Source organism: Fringilla coelebs (assembly GCF_963513975.1).
Source record: "Fringilla coelebs genome assembly, chromosome: 17".
Lineage (NCBI taxonomy): Eukaryota > Metazoa > Chordata > Aves > Passeriformes > Fringillidae > Fringilla > Fringilla coelebs.
The window spans coordinates 7,419,527-7,443,472 of record NC_140043.1 but is presented as its reverse complement, the minus strand read 5'-3'; the positions used below and the strand labels follow the sequence as shown (position 1 = coordinate 7,443,472).

The 23,946-nt window shown below is 41.9% G+C and overlaps 1 protein-coding gene across 1 annotated transcript; it reads right to left on the bottom strand.

Moving 5' to 3' along the window:
- Positions 1-1,263: 1,263 nt before the first annotated feature.
- On the bottom strand, positions 1,264-18,020 carry UBE2L3 (ubiquitin conjugating enzyme E2 L3). The gene is made up of 4 exons (XM_084217533.1): positions 17,962-18,020; positions 9,453-9,548; positions 6,011-6,197; positions 1,264-3,046 (listed from the first exon to the last, which is right to left on the bottom strand). The coding sequence occupies exons 1-4, from the start codon at positions 17,986-17,988 to the stop codon at positions 2,892-2,894; spliced, it is 465 nt and encodes a 154-aa protein (XP_084073659.1). The 5' UTR covers positions 17,989-18,020; the 3' UTR covers positions 1,264-2,891.
- Between the last annotated feature and the right edge of the window lie 5,926 nt (positions 18,021-23,946).

Sequence of the window (23,946 nt, the reverse complement as noted above, 5' to 3'; positions counted from 1 at the left end):
GTTACACACCTGTGTAATTCTGCATGCATTTCCTTGCAGCTGAGCACTGAAGACCTGAGGGGAGCCTTTACCCGAGCACCATTCTGTGAAAAACAGATTTTGTAAATTCGTTATTTTCAAATGAAGAGCATTAAACCCCAAATTTACATTTAATTAGGAAAATAAATAATGAACTACTAAAAGACTGCTCAATAGGGAACCTTTCAATTGCATAAAATATAGGGAGATAAGGAAATTTCTCAGTAGTTCTGTGAAAGCTTTAAAGACAACCCAAGTTGAAATTAAAACACTACTACAATCCCAGTTAATTCCCAGACCTCTGTGAAAATAAAACCATGCCACAAAGCCTTTGAGAGCAATTTTTATTAGGGTAGCAGAATGGACTTGCAGAAAGCCTATACCAGTACTCCTGGGCGTAGTTTCACCAGTGCGCTGCATTCATTGTGGGTGTTCAACTACACGTTTAAAATTCAGCATGGCTTAGGGAACCAGAGAGAACAAGAGCTTGATTTCCTGAGTTATCCTAGGACTTCGCACTTGGATTTCTCCTCCTCAGCCTTCAGCCACACAGGTGCCGGATCCCTTTGTTCAGAGGCTGCCCCAGACACGCGCCAGCACTTTGTTTACTCGTCTCACAGTTTAGCAATTGGACTATGAAGAACACACCAAGAGAACTGATAGCGAGATCTGTCTTTGTGTGAGCTCTGCAGCTGGAGGGGAGCGGCTGGTGCGGCTCAGCCGGAGCTCCTGCGGGCACGCAGCCCTTCCGTCCCTTCCGCGGCATCCGGTCACAGCCAGGCAGACGGGCGCAGTCTTTGACCTGAGAGGCTTTACAACCACAGAGTAACTATTGAGTAGCAACGAGGGCAGCAAACTAGTGCTACAGTTTTGTTTCAAATAAAATTTAGAGAATGGTAAGTTTCCATGCCAACAGACATGATCAAAGGTACAGTGACTCAGGTGATGCAGAAGTTACACACTTCAGTTTGACAGATAATTTGGCATTATTTTATTATGAATCAGAGTGAGCGTGAACGAAACAAAATCAGTACCAACTTTCTGCAAATGAAGACACAAAGATGTGAAAATTTGGTAATAGTGCTCTCACAAGCCTGAAAACACTTAGGAAATGCAAGTTTCCGTAAATAAGGTGAATGTGGTTTAACTTTATTTACCTGCCAAAGAATCTGTCTAAGAACACTTAAACATAAAATTTCTTAGCTCCCTAACTCATAAAAAAATTTACTTTCAACAGAGGTGAGGTACTGGGCTGTCATTGTTTACACTAAATTGGAAATGAAAGCCAGAGGAGAGGGACGAATAAGGAAATAGCAAATACACAAGACGTTAAAACCAAGAGAGATCTACTGCTTGACACACTAGTTCTGAAAGGTTGCAAAGGCAGAGGCTGTATTAAAACTGAATTTAGGAGTACAGGCAACCACCTAGGTGTCAGGGTTATTTCAACTCAGCTTCCTGCACATCGAAATGATATGTGCTCCCAGATACCGACGGATTTGTGGAAATAATCCATTCACTCAGTAGCAGACCCCAGCTGCAGAAGGGGAGAGAGCAGGTTGACTGTGTGGCAGTTTGACTGTGGAGCTAGGATCACGCTCTGGGCTGGGGAGGAAAGGCAGCAGAAGCAGCAGAGACAGACAAAGGATGCTCAGCTCTGAAGGAAAAGGCTTCCTCTCCTTTCCTTCAGCATGCGCAGGAGTGCCCCGGGGCAGCCGCAGGACAGCTTTGCCTGACAAAGCTGAGGAACTCCACTGCCACTGAACACTCCCTAAAGCCCCTGCCCCCTGTGCTGAACACAGCAGCAGCAGCAGCCGAGCACACTCTGTTATTGCTCAGGCCTGGCCTCGCAGCCGTGCTGGGCTGGGAACAGCTCAAGGGCCCTCCCACAAACACAGATGCTCCTGGCGCATTCTGAGGGAAAACCTTCAGAGAGGACTGCAGTGCTGTCAGATTTAGTTCTTGAATTCAAAATTAACATTTCCAAAATAATGATTTTAAAGTCAAAAGACAGTTTGTCACTTTGGTACCTCTTGGTCCCCAGTTTCTGGAACTCTCCTGGATTGGTTGCAATGTTGTTCTGTGCATGTTTCCTACTACTCTGCATAGGTATTAAAGATAGAAGTGAAGGAAGTTTGCAATCACATTCTACTACATGTTTGCTACAGATTTTTTTTCCAAAGTTTTCCAAGAGCAGAACTTAAGCCATATTCTAATTCAATGATGCACACAAAAACTTGGGTGTCCCCGTTTAATAGACATTGGCCAGATTTACATCAGACCCAGACATTATTTCTGATTGGTTTTGTGGGTTGGAATTTGTTTATTACGTTACAAACTGAAGTTCAGGGGAACTTGCAACAAGTCCCACAAAGCACAGTGCAACATTTAGAAAGAAAAGTAAACGAAACTGCCAAACACTCAATCATTTTCTGCCGGAACTGGGATATTTTTCCTAAGACGTCACTTTGAGGAGGGGGTTAAAATTCATGAATGAACTCAAGATAGTGGGAACTGCAAGGAAAAATAAGAAATGACAGCCACAACCTTTTCAATTTAAGGGCAGAATATAAGTCTAAGATATTTTTGATAAATTCTGACAAGAAAAAGAAAACAGCATACTTTAAAGTATATTGAAGCAGTGATTTTTAAACAAAGAAAGCAGAACTAGAACATCTTAAATTTTAATCCTTTCTTTACAGGTTACCTAGCCCACTTTTGATTAAGAAAACTGTAGAAAGTTAGTAACAGCCACAAGTTCACACCGAAAGGTGGCACTTGTCAATTTTCCATTGAGTCCTGCTTTACGGGGTGTCTCAAATGCACTGCTCCGATCTTCTATCATAGGTTGCTGACAGCACTTGTGTCAGATTTTAGTCCACTGGTCGCTTTTCACCATATTTCTTTGTAAACTCTTCAGCGTTCTTACAGAATTTTTTACGGTCCTTAGAGTATTCTTCAGCTAGGTCAGCCCGGAGGGGGTGCTCGGGCTGTGGATCATTCACCAGTGCTATGAGGGACTGGATTACTGTCAAAAGAAGTATAAACACCGTCAGAGACTTAGATGGGTAATTTTTCAAAATCAAAATGTAAGCAAAATTCTCCTGTAAGGAAAGAGCTTTAACTGCATTTAAATACATCCCCATAAATCTCGGGCCTTTTCAAGCGCAGGGCGTGAGTAAGCTGCAGTGATATGCCAAGATTTAGCTCAATGACCATGAATGAACACCAGAAAATCGTATTTGTAAACAAAATCAACATGAATAGAGACCAAAGTGCACTACAAATGATTTCCCATGGAACTGGCATCCCATCTAAAATCCTCTCCTATGGCTGAGCATGAATCGAAGTCCTCAGACAGGTTTCACTGAAGGGATTTGGTAAAGATGGAATTTGCACCATGAAGCATTTCCCAACACCTGTCACAGGGATGCAGCTGTGACTGACCCTCTTCTGCAAACCCTTTTTTCCAGCTTTATTTCCCTGGGATTCTTACACCTATGAACAGCAGGCATGTCTTTCCTTTACTCTCAACTTCCCAAGACAGGGGCCAGTAGAGATGTGCTGGGCAAACAACAGGGTGAGAGGGGCAAGGTGCTCACAGCAATGTCACCAATGTCCGTGTCACTTCCCGAAGAAAAGTCACTCTTCGGAAATGAAGTGCACCTGACATTTACACAGTGACCCTCACACCCCACAGAGCCATTTACTGCTACATTTTTCTCTGGGCAGGAATGCAAGTTCATACAATGATGGTCACTCCAGCAGGTGCTGAACACCAGAGCTGCTTTGTTTGGGGCACTGATCTCAGTCTTTTCCATCCATGAACAAATCTCAAAACAAATACTCAAAGCCACGCTCAAATCTGATATTTGTCTCTAAACTGCTAAACAGAAGCATTTCTTGCCACAAATCCAAATTTAAACTGCAACAAACTATCTAAGGAATGTAGAATTGATACCAGCTTACTTCACAGTAACTCACCAGTCCTGGCCTTACAACAACTGCCATCACATTGCTGAAAACAGCAGAAACACTGAGTGGCAATCCCTTCTCACTGAGCAAAGCATGCAAAAACACTACAGAGAAAATGTGTGTTCAATAACCTTAGTAACAGTAACAGCCAGAAAAAACAGGCCTGGCAGAACGGGAGCTGCCTCAATAGCCACAGAGCTTGAAAACTATCCTGCCATTAACAATTGTTTTTAATATTAAGCATAAATTAACAAAAAGTGCAGCAGTAAGATGCACATTTAGCATGTGAAAGGTAAGTTAGTGATTTATGATGAACTTAATTGCTTCACTTTTTTTTTGCGTGAGCAAAACCAATCACTTTGATGCTGTACTAATGATGTCACATTATTTCATTGAGAAAAGCTAGGAGAGATTTTTCAGTGAAGAAGAAATCTGAAGGAAAAGGAATAGACATTTAAGCCAGGTTTTAGTAACATTGTCACAGGTTGATACAGCCATGTAGTAACAACAGATGTTGACATTAAAAAAACTTGAAGAAAGAATTAAGACAAACAAAAAACCACAACACAGCAGACCATGAGAGATTTGCAATATTCTGATAGCCAGGATCAGTTCCAAAATCTGATTTTAGCACACCTTTTATTCAGTCTCTCAGATAAAAAGGGAATTGCTACTTCTCAGGGAGACACTATTTTCTGCATGCAATTAATTGTTTCAATAGTTCCAGCTAATGACAGCTTGTTTTTCAAGCTGGGTAGAGACATGTAAGTCCTTTAGTTAACTAGCAAAGGCTGACAGCACCAAGACAGCTGCTCAGGTATGGAACAGAACAGAAACCTTCCACATGTTCTTTCCATCTCCTCCTTTCTAAGGGCCTTTGTCCTGTAAAATCAGGCATAAATCTACAACGAATCTAAGATCTCACAGTCCTATTTCACAGGTTCTTTCTGCTGCCACCTCCATTTTCACCCACATTCAGCTGCTTCACCTCTTCTAAAACAACTGCAATTTTCCTGTTTTGTCTTTGGGCAAGATCACACAACCACAAGTACTTTCTTTAGCACACAGGGGTAAACAGAAAAAAGATATCTTAAGTACAGCACTGTTTCCTATCAGAAACACAGATCATGTGAAAATAACCTTTAAGAAGAGCCTGGAAGGGAGAAGAATCTTCTCTTATGGAACAAGATACTTCAGTGTCACTGAAGCTCTAGCACTGTCCTAAACTGCTACTCATTTGAATTAATACTCTTTAAGCATTTTTTACAAGGATGTTTGCTTTCTATATGTATAATAATAAAAACTTAATACCCAACTAATCATTACCTGCCAGACAACACAAAGTTCTCACCTCAGCAACTCATGCAAGCAACAACAGGAAAAAACCTTACATTACACTTAAGTCTGCCACAGAAGCTGACAAAACTTTTTTCCTTACAAAATTTAGATTCTTATCAAAGACACTGTACACAGCAAGCCTGACAACAATGATCTTTTAAGAACTACAAGGTAATCTGTAGTATCATCTCAGATTTTGTTTATGACTCCCATGATATTTCAAGCTGCATGTTCAAATCACTGAACCACATGGCAGATTATAAAATTTACAGAGCCCTGAGGTTTTAGACTTTGTCTTTCAAACATCCAGGAATTTACTGAACACCTTTGGATTCAAAAGTTACTGTTTAAAAAGAAACACAGCATAACCCCCACACAAACTACCAGCAAAGTTTTAAAGTATGCTGAGGACACTTCCTTAATAAACTCCTTAGTCATGAAGAGTTTTGTGGTTTCCTGGAGGTGGAAATGCCACTTCAGTGCCAGTACCTCCCATTCCAGTAATAAAATGAGGTTCCACAAGTTGTACTCTGTGCTCAACACGTGATTCATGACACAAACCTTACAGTGAATATACCCTCAGAGCATTGGGAAACTGACAAGTGAAACATTATTAGCTTTAAATTCAAACACTACAAAGTTTCTCAATACCCAGTTCTTTCTCCACACGGAGTCCTACCTTGGTCAGTTTTGGTTGCTGGCTTCCAGTTTTCAGCACTAATTACTGGCAGACAAACCTGCCCCTTTTCATCGATGTTAGGGTGATAGATCTTTGTTTTAAATGTAATCTTAGGAGGTTTGAATGGATATTCTGCTGGGAAGTTGATTTCAATTCTGAAGGCTCCTTTATCATATGGAGGATTGTCCTGCAACAAGAAGGCAGAATGTCAAGAATGTGGTACATGCTAATAGACACAAGTGAAAAGCAGCATCTACAGACTTGGATTTCATTGATCTCTTCAATGACCTCTTTGAAAGGCATTTTCTACCGACACTACTGCCAGGTTTATGTGTCAAGAAACATCAAAACCCATGTGAGAGGCAATACAAGCTGCACGCTTGCATCCACCCTGGAAAAAGCAGGTTGCCATTGTCCTACCTTTCTGACATTTCTATGGGTAAGAAAGCACCCAGCTCCATTTACATCCAACTCAAGGCCCTCTCTAGTAAGTAGTTTTATTTTGTGTTTCAAAAAACATAGTAAAGCCCTTCCAAGACACAAACAGCAAGCCTGACAAGGGAAGTGGGTTTCTGAACAGTTATTTTGCATGTCTCACAACATGGTGGCATGAACAGCAAAGCAATTTGGTTTGTCAGATCTCCCTAAATGTTTCGAGAATGTTTTTGTGCTGACTACACAAAAATCTGCTGAGCATTCATTGGTACTAAAGATAGATATTCACTGTGTTTGCTGATGAGAACATTCTGAATTTGTATGCAGTTTTAGCACCCACTCTTATCAGATCAGTTTTGAAGGAGCAGGATGAGAGAACTGTGAAGTGAGCAAAGCAGTTCTTCATGGTAAAACAGAAAAAACAATGTCCAGAATTTCACTAAGAAAAACCTGTTAGACTATTGATACTGATGCTTCAGATACTGCACAAGAGAGACAGAACAAAAATAAACCACTGCTACATTTAAATCCCATGAAAATACCATTCTGTGCTGAAAAGAGAAACTATGGAATGAAGCTTTTCCAAACACTGTGAGAACAAGAATCAAACAGTGAGAGTTTCCAGTTGGTGTAAAGTATAATCACACACATTCTTCATTAGCAACCAGACTCTTCCCTGCAATCAATTCCACTCCAGAACTTATCAATACTTGGGGGTGGGGAGTGTTCCATTAAAATATTTGTCAACAGAAAACATCTAATTTTAGGCTCATCCATGTGAAGAATTTGGTTGTGTGTTTGTAAGAAACACAGCACCGTTTCTCTCAGGGGAAGAGGCAACTAGAGCAGCTTTAAAATCACTTTTTACCCAAGAAATCCTACTTTGGATGTTGAACCAATAACTTATGGTGGTGGCAGTCACTGCCTTCTTCCCCCACAGCTCAATTGTTCTTTCCTCATCATGTGCTGTAATTTGTGAGGACGTTCAGTGAACTGACACAAGAAGTGATCTGCTTTAAAAACATCTATGTTCTTCACTGTGCCTCTTACATGAACAAGGAGCCTGGGCTACAGTCTTGTTTTGATGTTGAAACCAAACAAATAGTGTACCTTGGCCATCCACAGGACACAAACTACTACATTCTACAATTTAGAACAGGAAAAGCTATCTTTGATTTGCTTCTCAATTTAGTGAACAACCTTAAAAACTAACATTTGTTCTGAAGAACAAAATATGTTACAAACAAGAGCTTTTAAAGCTTTACAGCTCACCTTTACATTATCTTTCGCAATAATTCTGTATGAACACTATTAAAAATAATAACCATTATATTTCATGCCTTCATTAAGCAGCTGACCAAGCAATGCCCAGTTATAGCATTTAATAATCAGTAACTGGTTAGTCCTACTGAAGTATGTGTCTTTAAACCCTAAGTAAGAACATTTGCTAAAATGGTAACACCATGTGAAGCAAAAACACAGAGAAAAAAGTTTAACTTTCAATAAGCTCATGTATTGCATTTATAAGCCATCAACTCTGGTACCAAAAATAGCTAAAGAGACAGTAACACCAAAACACCTATAGCATAACCTCAGAATAAAAACTTACACTACTCTTTGAACACAAACAGCAAATTTGAAATTACTATAGGAAGTGTAATTTCATAACAAAATTCCCCCTTAACTATACCAGCAGGGAATTTGAGGCTATTTCCCCTGTAACAGGACATACTACAAATCAAAAGGCAGGTATGGAGCACAGTTCACTGCACCAACATTTAAACACTTGTGATGCTGCAAAGCCCTGCAAAACAAACACCATGCTTATCCTCAGTTGAGCAGAAACTGTTAAAAATAGCTGCTGTACACCACACATTCCTAATCTTAACAGGAGTAAACAAGTATTTTGTTTGTTTTGTTTTATTAGTCATATTTACCAACCTTATACTGCTTCAAAGTGTTATCAAAGCACTAAACTGTTACACATGAACACAAAGTGACTGATTAAAGGCAGTTGTTCCTCAGCTCTGTCAAATTTCAGTGTCAGATCCCACTTGCTTTGTTTGCAGTAGTGTCAGCCACTCCAAGGAATCACTTGCAGGCACGTAAGTAAACAGCCAACTGAATGTATTCCACGGCATTTAAAGTGTAACCGCCCAGCCATTAGCTCAGCCTGTGCCATGTGAGCTCCAGAGCAGCCTCTGACTAAGGAGGCAGAGGCACTGCAACAGAGATGTCTCAAAGTCTTACTCATATAATAAAAAGACAGACTTACACTGGTTGGGGAGGCTTTTTGGCACCACCCACAGAAAACCACAACTGCTGCCCCCATGGCCCATCCCCTATTGCTGCAGACTAAAAATAGCTCTTAGAGCCAAGGCAGCCATTTCCCACTGCTATGGGCCACAGCTGTGGGAAATACAAGAGGTGAAAATCCAAGTGACTTTCAACCAAGAAATCAACACATCACATTTTCTGCTTTCCCCTTAGTAACAAATCCCTCTCTATTTGACTAATAAAATGGTTATCTACTTCAATCAAACATGCCCTAAGAAAACTGTAGAGCTTTTTAAAAAGATTAAGTAAAATAAGTTTATTTTGGCACTAACTAATGCTTAAACAAAGATACTACTTTCTTTTAAAGAGCTCACTTCAGAAAATCCAAACCTTTTCCTTGCATTGAATTTTCCCCAATACTCAGTGTTATCCTAGTAAATTAAAAAAAATACATATTAAAGAGTAAACGTATTTCATACATCCTTTCTTTTTCCTAAGATGATGTAGATTTTGTGCTTTAGGCTTAATGTAAAACCAAACTTCACTGCTTCCCCTTCCAACACCTCTACCAGCAGCCCAGTGCCACCACGGAGCTCCAGCCATGTGTCAGCCCAGGCCTACAATAACGAATTATTTCATGGTCACCAGCAGCACTCCTGAGCTCTGGATTTATGAGATACAAATGATCCTCATTTTATTTTAAAGCTCATAAGGAATAGTCTATACTCACAGGAACAATAAGCCCTTGCCAGGTCAATAAATTAGCTTCATCAACCTGGATATTACGGAAGTTTTTCATTCCACATTTGCGAATTTCTTCAAGCTCCTGAAAAGCAAAGCAAAGTGTTAAGTGTAAGTTAATACCTGGATTAAGCAAGATGCTCACATTTATTTTTCAAAATGCTTAAAGGTCAATGTGGTTTTCTTTAATTAGTGGTGTGGCAACCCACACATTTAAGAAATAAAATTTTGCGCCTGTAAAAAGTAAAATTTTCCGAGACAAGATACTAAAACTCTTGTTTTCTGATACATAAGGAAAACACAAAAATGTCTTGTTATTAACATAATTATAGACACGATGAAGCAGAAGTATTAAAAAATTACATTTAAAAATGTCTTTATCTCAAATGTAAATCAGTGCCTTTGCTAGCAGACTATTAACAATACTGTGAGGTGTAGAAATACAATGCATCTTAGGACTCGTGTGAAGGAGAGCAGTGATTTGGAAGAACTATTTCATAATAGTTTTAAACAGGGATAAAACCAATGAACGGGCCAATCAGTCCAACTGAAAATGAGCAAATTCCTGCATGAACAGCTGAAACTGATCCAAACCCAGAAAAATATCAATCAAGCCTGGTTTAGAGCAGTAACTTGAAAAGATTCAGCTTTCTCTCTGTTTAGTACCTCAAAGCTCACAGTACACATCAGGATTCCTCTTTTTAAAGCTGTATCAGTCTTGAGCAAGGTTATCTTTCTGCAGCAGTCAAACTATTTTTAATCAGTTCACGAACCAGGTATCACCAAAATAAGTATGTCAGCATTTTTATATTTAAAATGACATATAAGCCCTACTATAGGGACTGCTTCCTGGAGTACTTCATAAGACCTCAAAAGAAACACCTCAAGGTTCCACTTTTATTTCCTCCACAACAATTACAGTCCTTTGTGGTTGAACTCTGCCATTTTATCTTTAAAGAGAATTTAATGAAATATGAATTCAAAAATCATCCACAGCAAAACACAAAAGCTTCCCAGTGCTTTCAAAACTGCAGCACATGCCTGGTGGCTGCACGGGTTAGGAAAAATGCTGCTTATACAGCAGCACTAGGGTGCTCTGACAGTGCTCAGCTCTGCACTGGGTGCAGGTGTCTTGCAAAATTAGGCTGGATATAATTATGATAAATTCACCAATTAAAAGCAAAGACACTACACAGTGAAAAACAAAAATGATCAGTTTTCCTGCGACAAGTGCCATCCATGGTTTGTCTTCCAAAATAGCTCTATGTTCATCTTGGATCCAACCTTCCTGCACTTGACTGGCAGATTTAATACTTGCAGTAACCTCTTGCATAAATTCAGCATCATGATAAAGTTCAAACCCAAAGGGAAAACTAGAATTCCAAATGCATGTGAAACAAAAATCACGACAGCCACAGATCAGGAAATGAGCATTTATATTCCTACCCACTGCACCTACTAGAGCAAGAGCATACTCTAAACACAGAAGTTTAACCTTGGAGGCTTGGATACTGATCTCATGCCTGACACCATCTCCATGACACTAACACTGACTTTTTAGTCTAGACCCATGGATTTATCTCCAAATTCCACTGCTGCTTGATTTATGCAATGTCACAGACAGTTTGGGTGGTTTTTTTAAAGAGCTAAGAGGATTATCCTATTTCCTTAGAACAGGAAAACAAACCCCCCGCCCCCAAAATAATCCCATGAGTCATATTTATAGGGATAGAGAGCAAACCAAAATATTCAAAAGAAAATAACCTTTATGATTGCAGCTCTAAGAGGTGCTTTACCGTCACTCAGAGTGCATATCCCCACAGTGCCTTGCTCTGAGTGCTCCTGCACAAAGCAGCAGCTCAGGGAGAGCCGGGTGGGTCCCTCACTGCCTCTGTCCTGCCACGGGCAGGAACCTGCTCTGAACTGAGTTTGCTGCTCACTCCCATCACATACAGACCTGTGAAGTCCTGGCAAAGCGCTGCCCACAGCATGTAAAGGAACAAATTCCATTCCACACTAGATGCAACACACCAAACACTGGGAACAACATAAGCTAATCAAGCAGTAGGTATTTAAGCATGAATAAACGTGCATCATCACAAGTGCCTTCATTCTAAAAGAAGGCAAGGAAAATGGGTTTAGACTGTTTTCTAGTTACTATAGTTAAAACATTATGCATATGACAAATCTCCCCCATTATGCCCAGTGGGACTGCAGCTCCCAGGAGCTTTTGTCCCAGGTTCAGACAACAGCATTGTACTGCTGCTGGCCCAGAGAACAATTGTCCAGATGCAAAAAAAAGAAGGACTATGACTCTATAATTCAGGTATGTTCTTAAACTAACCCAACAAAACAGAAAAGTGTAGCTTCGCATTGCTGGAAAATTAAACACCTACATTTTATAGTTATATTCAGGTTAAAAAAATTGGATGGTGAATTAAGAAATGCAAGAATCCCATACACAGATAATTATAAAATGGTAAAACTTTGCATGCCATCAATGAAAAGTTAAAATAAATATGCAAACAGTTTCCCACTTTCTCAAGCCCACCATATGAGAGAGGGAATTAAACAGTACAGAAGCACTAAAGAACTAGACAAAAATTATTCAGGCCATCTTCCTCTTTAAAATGACATGTGAGGCCTTTGCAGGAAACCACTTCCAAAACCAAAGCTGTGGGAATGACTGGAGTGTGTCAGGCCTGTCCTGTGCCCTTCCCCTGAGGGAGGAGCTGACAGCTGTGCGAGGGACAGCCAGGGATAAAGCCGGCAGCAGCTCCGTGCCTCACACGCAGCCAGGGCTGCAGAGGTCAGGGACAATCCAGCCACCTCAGCAGGGCATGCACCTGAACCAGGGCTTAGACAGACTGAAATTTGTACTAGAAATTACTTTTCTTGTAGTAGGAGCGTTCCAGACTTCATATGTCACTCCAAACGAATCGACTCGGTGGTGGAGTTCTTTACAAACAGCTTTTCCCCCACCACTGTCCCCACAAGGGCAGTGTAAACACTACACAAGCCGTGCTTTCAGGAGTGCTAGGACCTCCACCATTCACAATTTCAGGGTGTGAGGGGAGGTTGTTTTGGTTTTTTTTCCTTCTGGCAACTGCCAAAACCCATAATAAAGATCTAACTGCCTCAGGGCTACGCAGGCAGACACTGCAGTATACAAGTACTGTTAAAAAAGTGAATGAGCTACTAAATACTTTCAAGCAGCACAGATTAAAAGCTAACAATACCTTTAACACGGGCTTGAGCAACTCCAAAGGGACAAAAACTACTTTGAGGTAAAAAGATACAGTCCAGATATTTATTTCAAAGCAATACTTATGAGTCTAGGCAGACGGTAAATAGATTAATTCCTTTTCTTGTCCTCCACCCCTTAATTTTGTCAAGTAACATAATTAAAGGAGCACAGGAGGAGCGTAACTAAAGGTTAGCTGACTGCAGTAAGAATTTAAATCAATCTTCATTCCCCACTCCTTTATCAACCTTGCATATGACCTTGCTGCATTGGTTTATCCACTTGAAAAACTGAAATGTCTGAATGTTCATGGGGCTCTCTTTAGACACGATGTTTGTAATTTGGAAATGTTCAGGCAAAGTGTTATACACAGCATGTGAAATGGTGAAAACGCGGTTTCAGAGGTGGCACCTGATCTTCAAGCATATAATGCTGAAGGGAGTCATAAAAGTACATACTACTTCTCATATATAACCATTAAAGGTTTAAAATTGTAATTTTCAATTGTAAATTTCAATGTAATCATTTGGGCTGTTCAAATAAAAAAATTAAATGTTTTAAAGAAGAAAGAAAAGGGGCACCAGCTTAAAATGTAGCTAAATCTTTTAAAAAACCTTTAACTGTTTGTCCACGCATCTTTCAAGTTTTGGGACTTCTCTAAAAACCCAAGCCAGATAGGAAAATGCAGTGAAGGCAAATACTTGTAAGAGTGCAATCCCAGAATATGGGAATAAGTGTAAGAGCTCATATTGACTTGAGTAAGTTCTGCATCAAGCCCAGAATACTATTAAGTTCACAAATAAAGCCAAAAGCCTCCTGAAAGAACCCTAAATCATTATTACAACTTATTTATCTGTTTATGAATACATTCTCTAAAAAACGCCTGTAAGTCAAACAGGCTCCAAAACACTGATCAGGAACTGGCCAGTTTCACTTTCTGGATTAACAGTACAGAGAAGTCTTAGAACACCTTAAAATCTGATTCTACCACACACACACAAAAAAAAATCCATCACAAATCCAATCAAAACCAGAATTCAGCTCTTTCAAAAATCAGCAGTAAGTTTCCTCTGCAACATTACAACCCTGTATACTCATGTCTTATTGACTGAGCATTTCTACTTTTTGGCAAAGTATTTTAATTTGATTAAAAGCCTTTTGTCAATTCTCAGTTTCAAAAAGTGAAAATGCACCCCTATTCTCACTTCTGCCTAAGGACAATCATATGTTGCTCAAAACCATATTTCCCTTGTTACTAAGAACTGAAGTTTGGATCAAATTAGAATTATTTTTCAAGTATCAGAGTTGTTAAAAATCCCTTTATTTAGGAGCACTACAGTGTTTACAGGACCACAGCATCCTGGAGATTGCAGGCCACCTACCTGGGTGTGGTCCCATGTTTGTGTTTTATCATGGAGGAGTTCAACAGTTGCATAAATGTTTGACTATGCAACTATGGAAGCAGAGTAAAAACAATAAAATTAAAATAATTGTCAACATATCTCACTTCCTATGTGAAGTTATTTACTCTTTAAATCTGTTTTCAATTTCTATTGCTAAAGATACTTTTGAACATCTAACAGCCAGGGAACCAAAGCATGGATCTTACAGACACCTGAGCTCCATCCTAGGCAGTCACCACGGAAGGGCCCAGCTCCACACCTGGGGCAGCACAGCCTTCTCCAGGAGCACCCAGACACCCGGTGGGAGGTGCAGCTCAGCTCCATGCACTACTACCCCTGCAAGAACTGTCAGTGTCCAGCACCAGAACAGCCTTCCCTCTGCACCTCCTCACTACGGCTCCACACAGCACTCAGCCATGGATCCAGCATGAAGAATGGCTTCTTTTATGTTAGCAGGTGGCAACTGTGCAAAGCCTTCCCTTGAAGTCTCTGGGAGTTCCATGTTCTCCATCATACAGCCTGGAGACAAGTTCCTTTCTATGAGAAAGGGCCACGAAGCCCAGTACCCCCTTCAAAGAGAAGCCTTAGATCCTCTCCCAAATATCATCACTCCATATTTGTGTGTTTCAACCCTGACTGTCCACAACATCACCTCCTTGACAAAGCCTGCTTTGTTCCACCGCTCACATTTCACAAGGAGTCAGGATTCAACAACTGGGGCTCTTTGAAAAGGTGTAATGGTGGCTCACAGATCAAACCTCCACCTCAGATGTCACTGGTATATGAGTCATTAGCCATGTTTATTTCATGTTTTTGCTACACTAAGTGCACTCCTGGAAGGGCACTCCTCCACGGAGCTGCTGTGAATCGGGGGAGAAGACTTCAGTTAGGTGGCACTATTTGATGGGATAAAGCTTGGCAAAAAGAGGCCATAAAAAAGGTCTTTGGCCTAGGGAAGGCAATTTGTTCAAACACATCCTCAGATAACAAGCCAATCTTGTTGTCTTTATAACCTGAATTCATGTTTAAAATTGAATGGTATACAACTACAATGTACCAAAATTTGTAATGCTTGTTTCACACAGAGGTTTGTGAACTCAAGATGCAAATGGCTTCCCCAACTGGAAAAGAGCATCCATTCCCACCTGTCCAGTGGACACGACTCTCAGTTTTCTACAGGCAGCCAGTGAGCTATTATGGATGTACTGCATCCAGTCTCTTTGAGCCACGGTGATTAATATGAATAACTATGATGCATGACTTGAGTCCAGAAAAAATGCAGTACTTCAAAATGTTGGCAAGACCTTAAGGAAACAGGAATTGCTTAATTTTATATAACTATAAAAGGTTTAAGGTTTAGTCTCATTTATCAAAGTCAAGCTTGATTATTTAGCTCAAAGAAAAGACAGTTAATGCTTATCCTAAATTATTTTAAAGGTAATTGACTGACACAGTGAAAAACCCTATTTCCTTTAGTTAAAATCACTCATCATTCCAAGACCCTGACAAAGACGCCCCAAAGACTTCCCAAATGCAAAACTTCAACAGTGAAAGACTTGAAATCCAAGTGGACCTGTGAACCTGGGACTTTAACAGTGCTATTAGGTTGATACACACGTGAGTCTGGACCTTCACATCATGCTGCAGCAATCCCGATGACATCATCCCTACGAGAGCTCTACTTTGTTCCTGCCGAGATGAATGGCAAAGCCAGAGCCTCTTGGGCTGCCTCCACTCCCCAGAGCAGGAAGGGAGCTGCTGATTTAACAGCCTCTGCAAGCTGTGGGACACAGCAGCCCACAGCTCTTCAACTGCATAAAACCCACACAAACATGAACAACCCACAGATGTTAGGCAACAGAAACAAAAGTGAAAATATAAGAGGTAAGTTATCAATGTCTCCTGCACTCCCTCCGAGAAACAACTGCCACACCAATTTTCGAGAAAATAAGGTCACATTATCAAAACTCCTTTTTAGTAAAAGACTGAAATTCTAAGTTTCAGAAGTATAGTAAAAATGAAGAGGGAGGCTAAAAAGCAAGAGGCACTGAAAACATTAAGAACAATTTTTTCTTGCCTTTGAGATTTGTATTTTCTATTTTAAATTAACAAGAAAAAAAAAAAAAGGAGAAAATATATATTATTCCCACCAGAGTACTAGTGATGTGCTTTTGAACAATTAATGTATTATTTCAGAACAGGAAGAAAAACTACCTTACAAAAACAGCAAACAACCATTTAATTTTATGTCTGAAACTAAGGGAAACCTTATTTGAGCATAAAGCAACAGACATGGTGATTATGATACTAAAGCCCTGAGAAAATATAGAGCTACCAAAAATGAAGTAAAAAATGAACTCCACCTCACCAGGATCCTTACGGACAATTAAAGGTTTATACCTACTGATTTTTAATATATGTAAATGACCCTGCACACAATCTATCAAATATTTCATTTTTAAATGCTCCATAGAATATTTAAATGAACAAAATGAGTCTTATAGAAGCACTGCTGAGCTATTGGTTTCCTCTAAAATACCCAAGTAATAATGGTTATTCATATATCTGCACATCAAGGAAATGCAACTTCAGGACACGCCATGAACACATCCGGGTGAAATCCCAGCCTTACTGGGGGTCCACGGCCTTGAAGCCAGCTGTAAAACTGGTATTAAAGAATTAAGTTCAACAGAATCACCCAAGAATCTGTTAAATCCCAGTGGAGGGTTACTCTGCACCCCACAGGGGCAGGTTTTTCAATAAGGCTGAAACATTGCTCAACAGTTATGGGGTCTTTCCCCTCCACTTCCCAGGACTGGCCTGTAAAGTCCATTGATTTACCCACAGGCACTTCGCATGCAAATCTGGATTCTGCCACAGCATTTTACAGATGAACAAATTTTATGCCACTATGTAGTGTGTCCTGGGCAAATCTTACTGCTTACAGTTTAGGATGTTAATTGGTAATTATATACAGCACATAAAATAAATTTGTGTGCTTTGGGGGCAATAGTTACTATTTTCCTTGTAAGAAGTACCTTCCTCCTCAAAGAAAATAACGAGAAACATAATCCCGAGTGGTATTTAACCATAAACTATACGTGCTCTTGGTAAAAGCCCAGCCGGGGCCGAGTTTCCATTTCCGAGTATCATCCACGGTTCAGAACAAATAAGAGTGAAGACAAAAACATTACCACGTCCGCAGCGAATGAAGAAACTTCTGAACCCAGGTCCGTGTTTCTGTGTGATAAACCTCTTACTCATACGAGGAAGAGGTTACTCTCCGAAACAACGAAAACGAAATTATTTCATCCCCGGGCGCCTGGGGACGGTTCCTCACCGGGGCGAGCGCGGGGGAGCGGCGAACCTCCCCCCGCAGGGAGGGAGGGAGGAGAGGGCGCTTCCCCGCCGAGGCCTCCCCGGGCAGGGCCGCCGAGCCCTCCCGCCGCTCCGGGGATGCCCCGGCCCCGGGCGGCGGCGTTTCCTTCCCCCCGTCCCTTCCTCTTTGCTTAGTCACCCTGGAGCCCCCCGAGCGAGGGGGTCGGGGCGGCCCGCGGCGCCCGCCCGGCGCCCCCGCCCAGCCCCGGGCGGCAGCCGGGTCCGCGGGGCGCTGTCGGAGCGCGGAGAGGCGGCGGCGGGGGGGCGGCGCGGCCCCTCACGGCCGCGGCCCGAGTGCCGGCTGCTCCCGCTCCGGCCGCTCGGGCGCGGGGCGCCGCCGAGGGGCGCGGAGGAGGCCGCCCCGCCAGGGAGCGGCGGGGGAGGCGGCCCCGCGCTGCCGGGGGGAGCCGGAGCGGGAGGGCGGCCGCGGGGGCCGGGGCCGCCCGCCCGGAGGCCCTGCCCGGCGCTGTTACCTTCATCAGCCTCCTGCTGGCCGCCATCTTGGCTCTGCTGCTGCGCCCCACAATGCATCGCGGCGCGGGCCGGCCGCTAAACCCTGCGCTTCCTGGGGCGGTGCGCGGGTGGGGCGGGGCGTGCGCTCGGCTCGGCTCGGCTCGGCTCGGCTCGGCTCGGCTCGGCTCGGCTCGGCTCGGCTCGGCTCGGCTCGGCTCGGCTCGGCCCGGCTCGGCCCGGCTCGGCTCGGCTCGGCCCGGCTCGGCCCGGCTCGGCCCGGCCCGGCCCGGCCCGGCTCGGCCCGGCCCGGCCCGGCCCGGCCCCCGCTGCCCTGAGGTCTCGGTGGTGCCTTTCAATCACCAATCACTGATTTAAAAGTGTTGCTGTGCCTTTTTCTATCTACTGTTCATCCCCCAAATTCGGTACCATCTTCCTCGGTGGGGACTACAACCACCTGTAGTCACAGGCTTTCTCAGAGAAGCCCACGTTCTCTTCAGAGCCCTTCATAAGGTTTATTTCTTAGTTTCTTCAGACACTCTGAAGGGAGAGGGAAGGGCGATTTTCCAAGAGCCATCTGACCACAGAAACACCCTCAGCTCTGCCGGTCTCAGATGAAACCACCCTTGGCCTCACCTGTCCTTGAGCAGCCCAGTCCAGCCTCACCCCCTGCTCCCAGTGCCCTGCCGCGCTCTGTGACAGAAGTGCTGTGGGAGAGGAGAAATCCACCTTGGGCAGCAGTCAGTCCCGCCGTTTGCCATGTGCTTCTAGCCCTTGGTGGAGCTCTTACTGTAGCTGCTCCCAGCTCTGGTGCTCAGGATCCAGCAGCAGTGCAGGTGTCCTCAGGTATCCAAGACACAGGGCTGGCAGATTTGAGTCACTACATGGACATGGGACAGAAGTTACTACATCACATCTAAAATGCCACCAGACATCTGTTCAGGTTCAGGTACCTGACTTGCTCCCTAAAACCTTCTGCATTGACCCAATGTACTCAGGAATTGCTCCAGGACTGCTGGATGTGTGGCCTCAATTCCCCTTTCCCTCACCCTTGTGTTGGTTCATGTCCTCACTTGATCTAACACTTGTTCTACAGAACAAGTCACCAAAAAAGTTCTAAGCTCTAAAATAAACTTTACAGACTAATACAACCTGAAAAAGGAAATGTTATGCTTATTACAAACTTTCAAAAACTTGTAAAAATGCAACAGAAGTTTTTAATTATGAAGCACAGCATTATAATCTTAAAATTAGTCCTTGAATAAGCTATTTGCTAATCAATATTTACATTAATATGGTGCTTACTGCTACAAAACTCAATCAACATTTGTTAATGAAATAAGCTATACTGCACCTATAGGAAACACCTTAATCCTCACCTACTTCATATGCATATTATGAAATAGTTTGTAAATAGTTATTAAATGTGTTTGATGATCATGATAACTTTATTCTATTGGATATGTAAAGATTTTTGCATTAATTCTACTCCAGGAAAATGGATTCAGAGGAAGCTGAAAGAGGCAGACCCTCGTGGGGAAGTAGTGGAGAGATGCAAAGAGAGCCTGTGCTGACTGGGTAAAGTTACACACATGCCAGCCAGGCACAGGCTGGGAGAAACCAGAAGCTGCAGAGACTCTCTGAGGATTCTTGATGTGCTGCTGAAGTGGGATGCTGGTGATGAAGATTTAAAAATGCTGACATCTGATAAAAGTGCTAGTTCAGATTCTATGATTGTGAAATGCATAAATACCTAAATCTGATACCATGGTAACTTGGAAGAAGAGTTCTTACAACTGATTATCCAGATGTCTACAAATATGAAAAACAAGCTGCTCCAGATACTATCCTGATTTCTTTATTTGCCAAAACTCTATTTATATCTTCAGCTCATCTTTATTTGACTGCATAGTTTTCCAAGACTACCATATGTCTTTGCATAAGGTTCTCTAAAGATTTTTTTCCCCCAAATACAATTATTCTGTCCCTCTTCTGTACCTGCATTGAGACACAGAGCCATCAAACACCAGAGAGTATTTGAAGCACCGCAGGGAATTCTGAAATTACCATCTACATGAATTTACAACTTGTAAGAGAGTGTCAGAAGTAGCTGGGATAATTATAAGATAATCTGCATTTCCTTTAACAAGACAAAAATATCACCCACACTATAACAAACAACAGCCCAGCCAGCTCTTAAGAAATTGGTGTTGAGTGTAGCTGTCCTCACAAATGGACACTTAATGTTGAAATCATTTACTACAGCAGTGTTTGAAAAGTTTACCCAGAAGTGGGCACATCTCACATGCCTGCTGCCAGTACCCTGGATCCTCCCAGTGCCTGGGCTAGGCTGGATCCTGGGCAGATCTGATGGTGCCGACACTTCTGTGCATCTTGTGCATGAGCAAGGACTGCAGTTGTACTCCCAGTCCTGGATCTCACCTGGGTGCCACTTACTGAGTCAGGACACGCTGTTGTACAGCCCTGGAGAAGCAGCAGGAATTTCTTTTGAGACAGAATTTCATCAATTATACCTCATACTCTTCTGTCAGCAGCAAAATCCAGGCCATTTGTTACATAGTTTGGAAGATGGTTCTGCATTTTTAAACTTGCCTTTTGGTGTGGTTTCTAGGTTTTATCCATTATTTTACTTGACACTTAAGAGTGTCCAGAATGCAGGTTTGAGTGTTTATCCTGCAATGTCTTCAAAAGATTGGACACTATACTTATACCTGCCCTCTGCCAAAGATAACTTTCTATCACATTTCCACTTTTTAAAGCAACATAACTTTTCCACTTCTAAAAAAGAAACTGTGCAAACAGACTTTGTGAACAAGCGAGCCACAAGAGCTCAATAGTTAAAAACTTTAGAAAAAATTCTCCTGGCTACTTTACTGTTATGAAATGGCCATCTGAAAGAAAACAAACCTCATAAAAACTGAAGGAAAGAGTAAATAATTACAATAATTTAGTTGCTGTATGAAAGCTTGGTACCCCCACATTGTGCTTATGAGTGGGAGATGTCACTACACCACAAGAACAACACAACAGAACCAGGGAAGGTAAAGAGAAGGGCAGAGGTGGTGATCAAGAGAGTGCAACAGAGATGTACTAAGAGAGGTTAAAGTGGCTGAGGCTCTTCCACCTGCAGGGGAAGAGGCTGAGGAAATATGTTAAAGGCTTATGAAATTATAAAGGCAGGGGCTGAGATGATAGGAAGCTGTTATTTGTCAGACTGGAATGAAGGCACACACAGACACTGCTCAGGCATTACAAACTGCCCAAAGACAGGGCCTTTTTCCACAGCAGGTAATTCATGCTTGGAACTCCCTACCACAGGCTGTAGTAAAGGCAGCAGTCAGCAGGTTCAAAGGGAAGCTTGTCAAACTGGGTAACAGGTCTATACATGAATTAAAAAAGAGAATAGGCATGGAATTATCATCTAACATCTCCAATTAGTGCCTGGTCATACTTATGGGTACCTGGAAGTGTGAGGTGACAGACTGTTGGCTTGCATGGTGGTCCCTAGATGAACCATCCTCCCCTGCCAGGGACAGTGAGAGAGGGGTGGCATAGGTGGGCCTCTGGTCCAGCCTGGAAACTTCAACCTGTTCTGGTCCAACTGGACACTTCAGACATTCAGGATTCCTTGGATAGAATGATTTCCAGAATATAGACAGAATTCAGATTTCGAATGGGTTCCAGTACCTTGAAAATACATCAAAGGGACCTGTAATCAACAAGGGCAAAATTAATCTCTAGGAGCAAGGAAGAAGGTAAGAAGATAAGAGTAAAAAATTATTAATGCCTAAATAATTATATACCTCTCCATTGGAATTGTTAAATCTTAAATGGTTAAAAAAAAAAAGACATAAATTATCATTCTGCTGACAATCCTCCATCCTTTATTCCTGGCCAACAATTTAAAGTTTTTATGTAGATTTTCTTGTCTTTTCAGTCTCTTAGATCTCTAATGGCAAGCATTTTAAAGCAATTAATTATGTATGATGATTGTCATCTGACATTTGTTCTGTCTAGTAAGTATCTATTGTAGAATTATAAACACATTGTCTTCCTCCTGCATTTTATGTGTCATGAATATTATTAAAGTGATTCTGTCCTATACAGATGCCTTTCCCCTTGAATGCAATATTTCTCAATAAAAAACTAAATGCATTAAGTCCCCTTTGATGCTGGAAACTGGTCTAGAGATGGAGAGGGGAATGCACAAAATATCACAACAATAATACCATGAACTTTATGCTCCTTTCTATTCATGCTTCATTAGCTTCTATCACCCTGAATCAGAGACAGGATCCCATGATGCTAGAAACTCTGAATATCACAGTGAAAAAGACCATTTCTCTCTGAAAAAAGCCCTGAGCAGCTGTGATAGTGGGAGACAATCACCTCCAGAGAGACCTAAAGGGCCTGGAGGGACTATGGAGTGTTCTTCAAAAGAAGAACTGCCTTGGAGGGTGGGAAGCTCTCAAAGTGTGGAAGGAGGCAAAGCAGCACAAGGACACTGAACAGCTTCTACTGCCCAGCAGCTGGAAGAAAGAGACAGGTATTGACACGAGATCACTTTCAAGGCAGTTAGGTCCTGACTCCTTTCACATGAAGCCACTGAGACACAGGAATCAGTAACAGACAAGTGTTCCTTAACCCCAGAGTCTCTAAGGCAATAGGCTGCAAAATTTGGAGTATTCTTAGCTCAACATGGCTATGCTGGACATAAGGAGCGCCCTGAAGTAGAGCTTCCTCTAACTACTGCAGAAGTGGCTCACAGCCTTTGAGACTTGGATGAGGATGGTTGATTTGAGGAAGAGGTGACAGAGGGCAGAGGAGAACAGGTCCCCTCTAGTGTGATAGAAGTTTCAAAGGGAGCTCTTGCAGAATGCAGATCATGATGTGAGATTTTGCAGCAGAAGCATGAGCAATGGAGGAAAAAGGGATGGTCTTGACAAAGAAATCTGTGTCATTGTGTTGGCTGATAGACCTGGAGATACAGAGATTCCCCTTAATCATGTGTCAGTACCTTATCCAAGAAATCTCCCTTTAGTCAAACAATTTGGAAAAAGTATTGTTGTTGGCTGGGAGCCTCCACTTGTGCTGGCTGTGTAGATATTAAATGTTTCTATAGCCAGTCAGCTCAGAGACTCTCTCAAGCAGTGATTGAAAACTTGGTTTTGAAAAGTCATACCCACCAAATTCTACTTCAAAGTGTAATATAAAAAGGAAATTACTGTTAGAGGCAGCACACCATCCTAGTAGGGAGAGACTTCCAAATAGGTCCAAAATGTTTAACACTTAGGAGCATCACCCTGTTTCAACAGAGGTCACTTGGATGCCAAGCAGCAATTATTTACATGCTGTGTACCCTGATGAAAGGTACATGCCATGAGGGAGAGGTCCACTGGTCTGTGTTCAAAGCTTGCAACTCAGCCCTCAGCAAAGAGCAAAAGTGGAAGTGGAACCTCAAGATGTGAAATGACTCATTAAGCAAGAGCAGCAGGAGCAAAATTCAGCACCAATGGGATTTGTTACTCCATCCACTCATCATCAGTGAACATTTTGTATATAAGCTGGTAACAATGCCCAAGGATCTTCCAAAGGAATTGTATAAAGGGTGGCTCACCACTACATTTTATGTGGAGCATTTTAAAATAAGTGAACATTCAAATATTTAAATTCAACTAGCATTATTTAATATTTTTATTTGTTTAGACCAGTGGAAGTTTACTAGTTGTTGAAGCATTGTTGTTTTTTGTATCTATCTCAACATTTGGTTTGAGATACAAATGTGTTTTGTGGTTGGTTTTTGCAAACATGAATGTGGGAGATGGCTTTCTTGCGATACAGGCTTACTTAAAGCAACATATTTCTTGTAGTTTTTCAGCATTTGCTTTTAAACCCACTTTTAAGTGAAGGATAAACTTGTAAAACCTTATGAGAGTTATCTTGCCCATGCAGTGTGTTTAGTTTCACAGTTAATTCACAAATGAGTC

Coding starts and splice junctions, on each gene's coding strand:
- UBE2L3 (XM_084217533.1), bottom strand. CDS start 17,988: ATGGCGGCCAGCAGGAGGCTGATGAAG. Junction 9,549..17,961: donor CCAGCAGGAGGCTGATGAAG/GTAACAGCGCCG, acceptor TTTGCTTTTCAG/GAGCTTGAAGAAATTCGCAA. Junction 3,047..6,010: donor AGCAACCAAAACTGACCAAG/GTAGGACTCCGT, acceptor TTCTTTTGACAG/TAATCCAGTCCCTCATAGCA.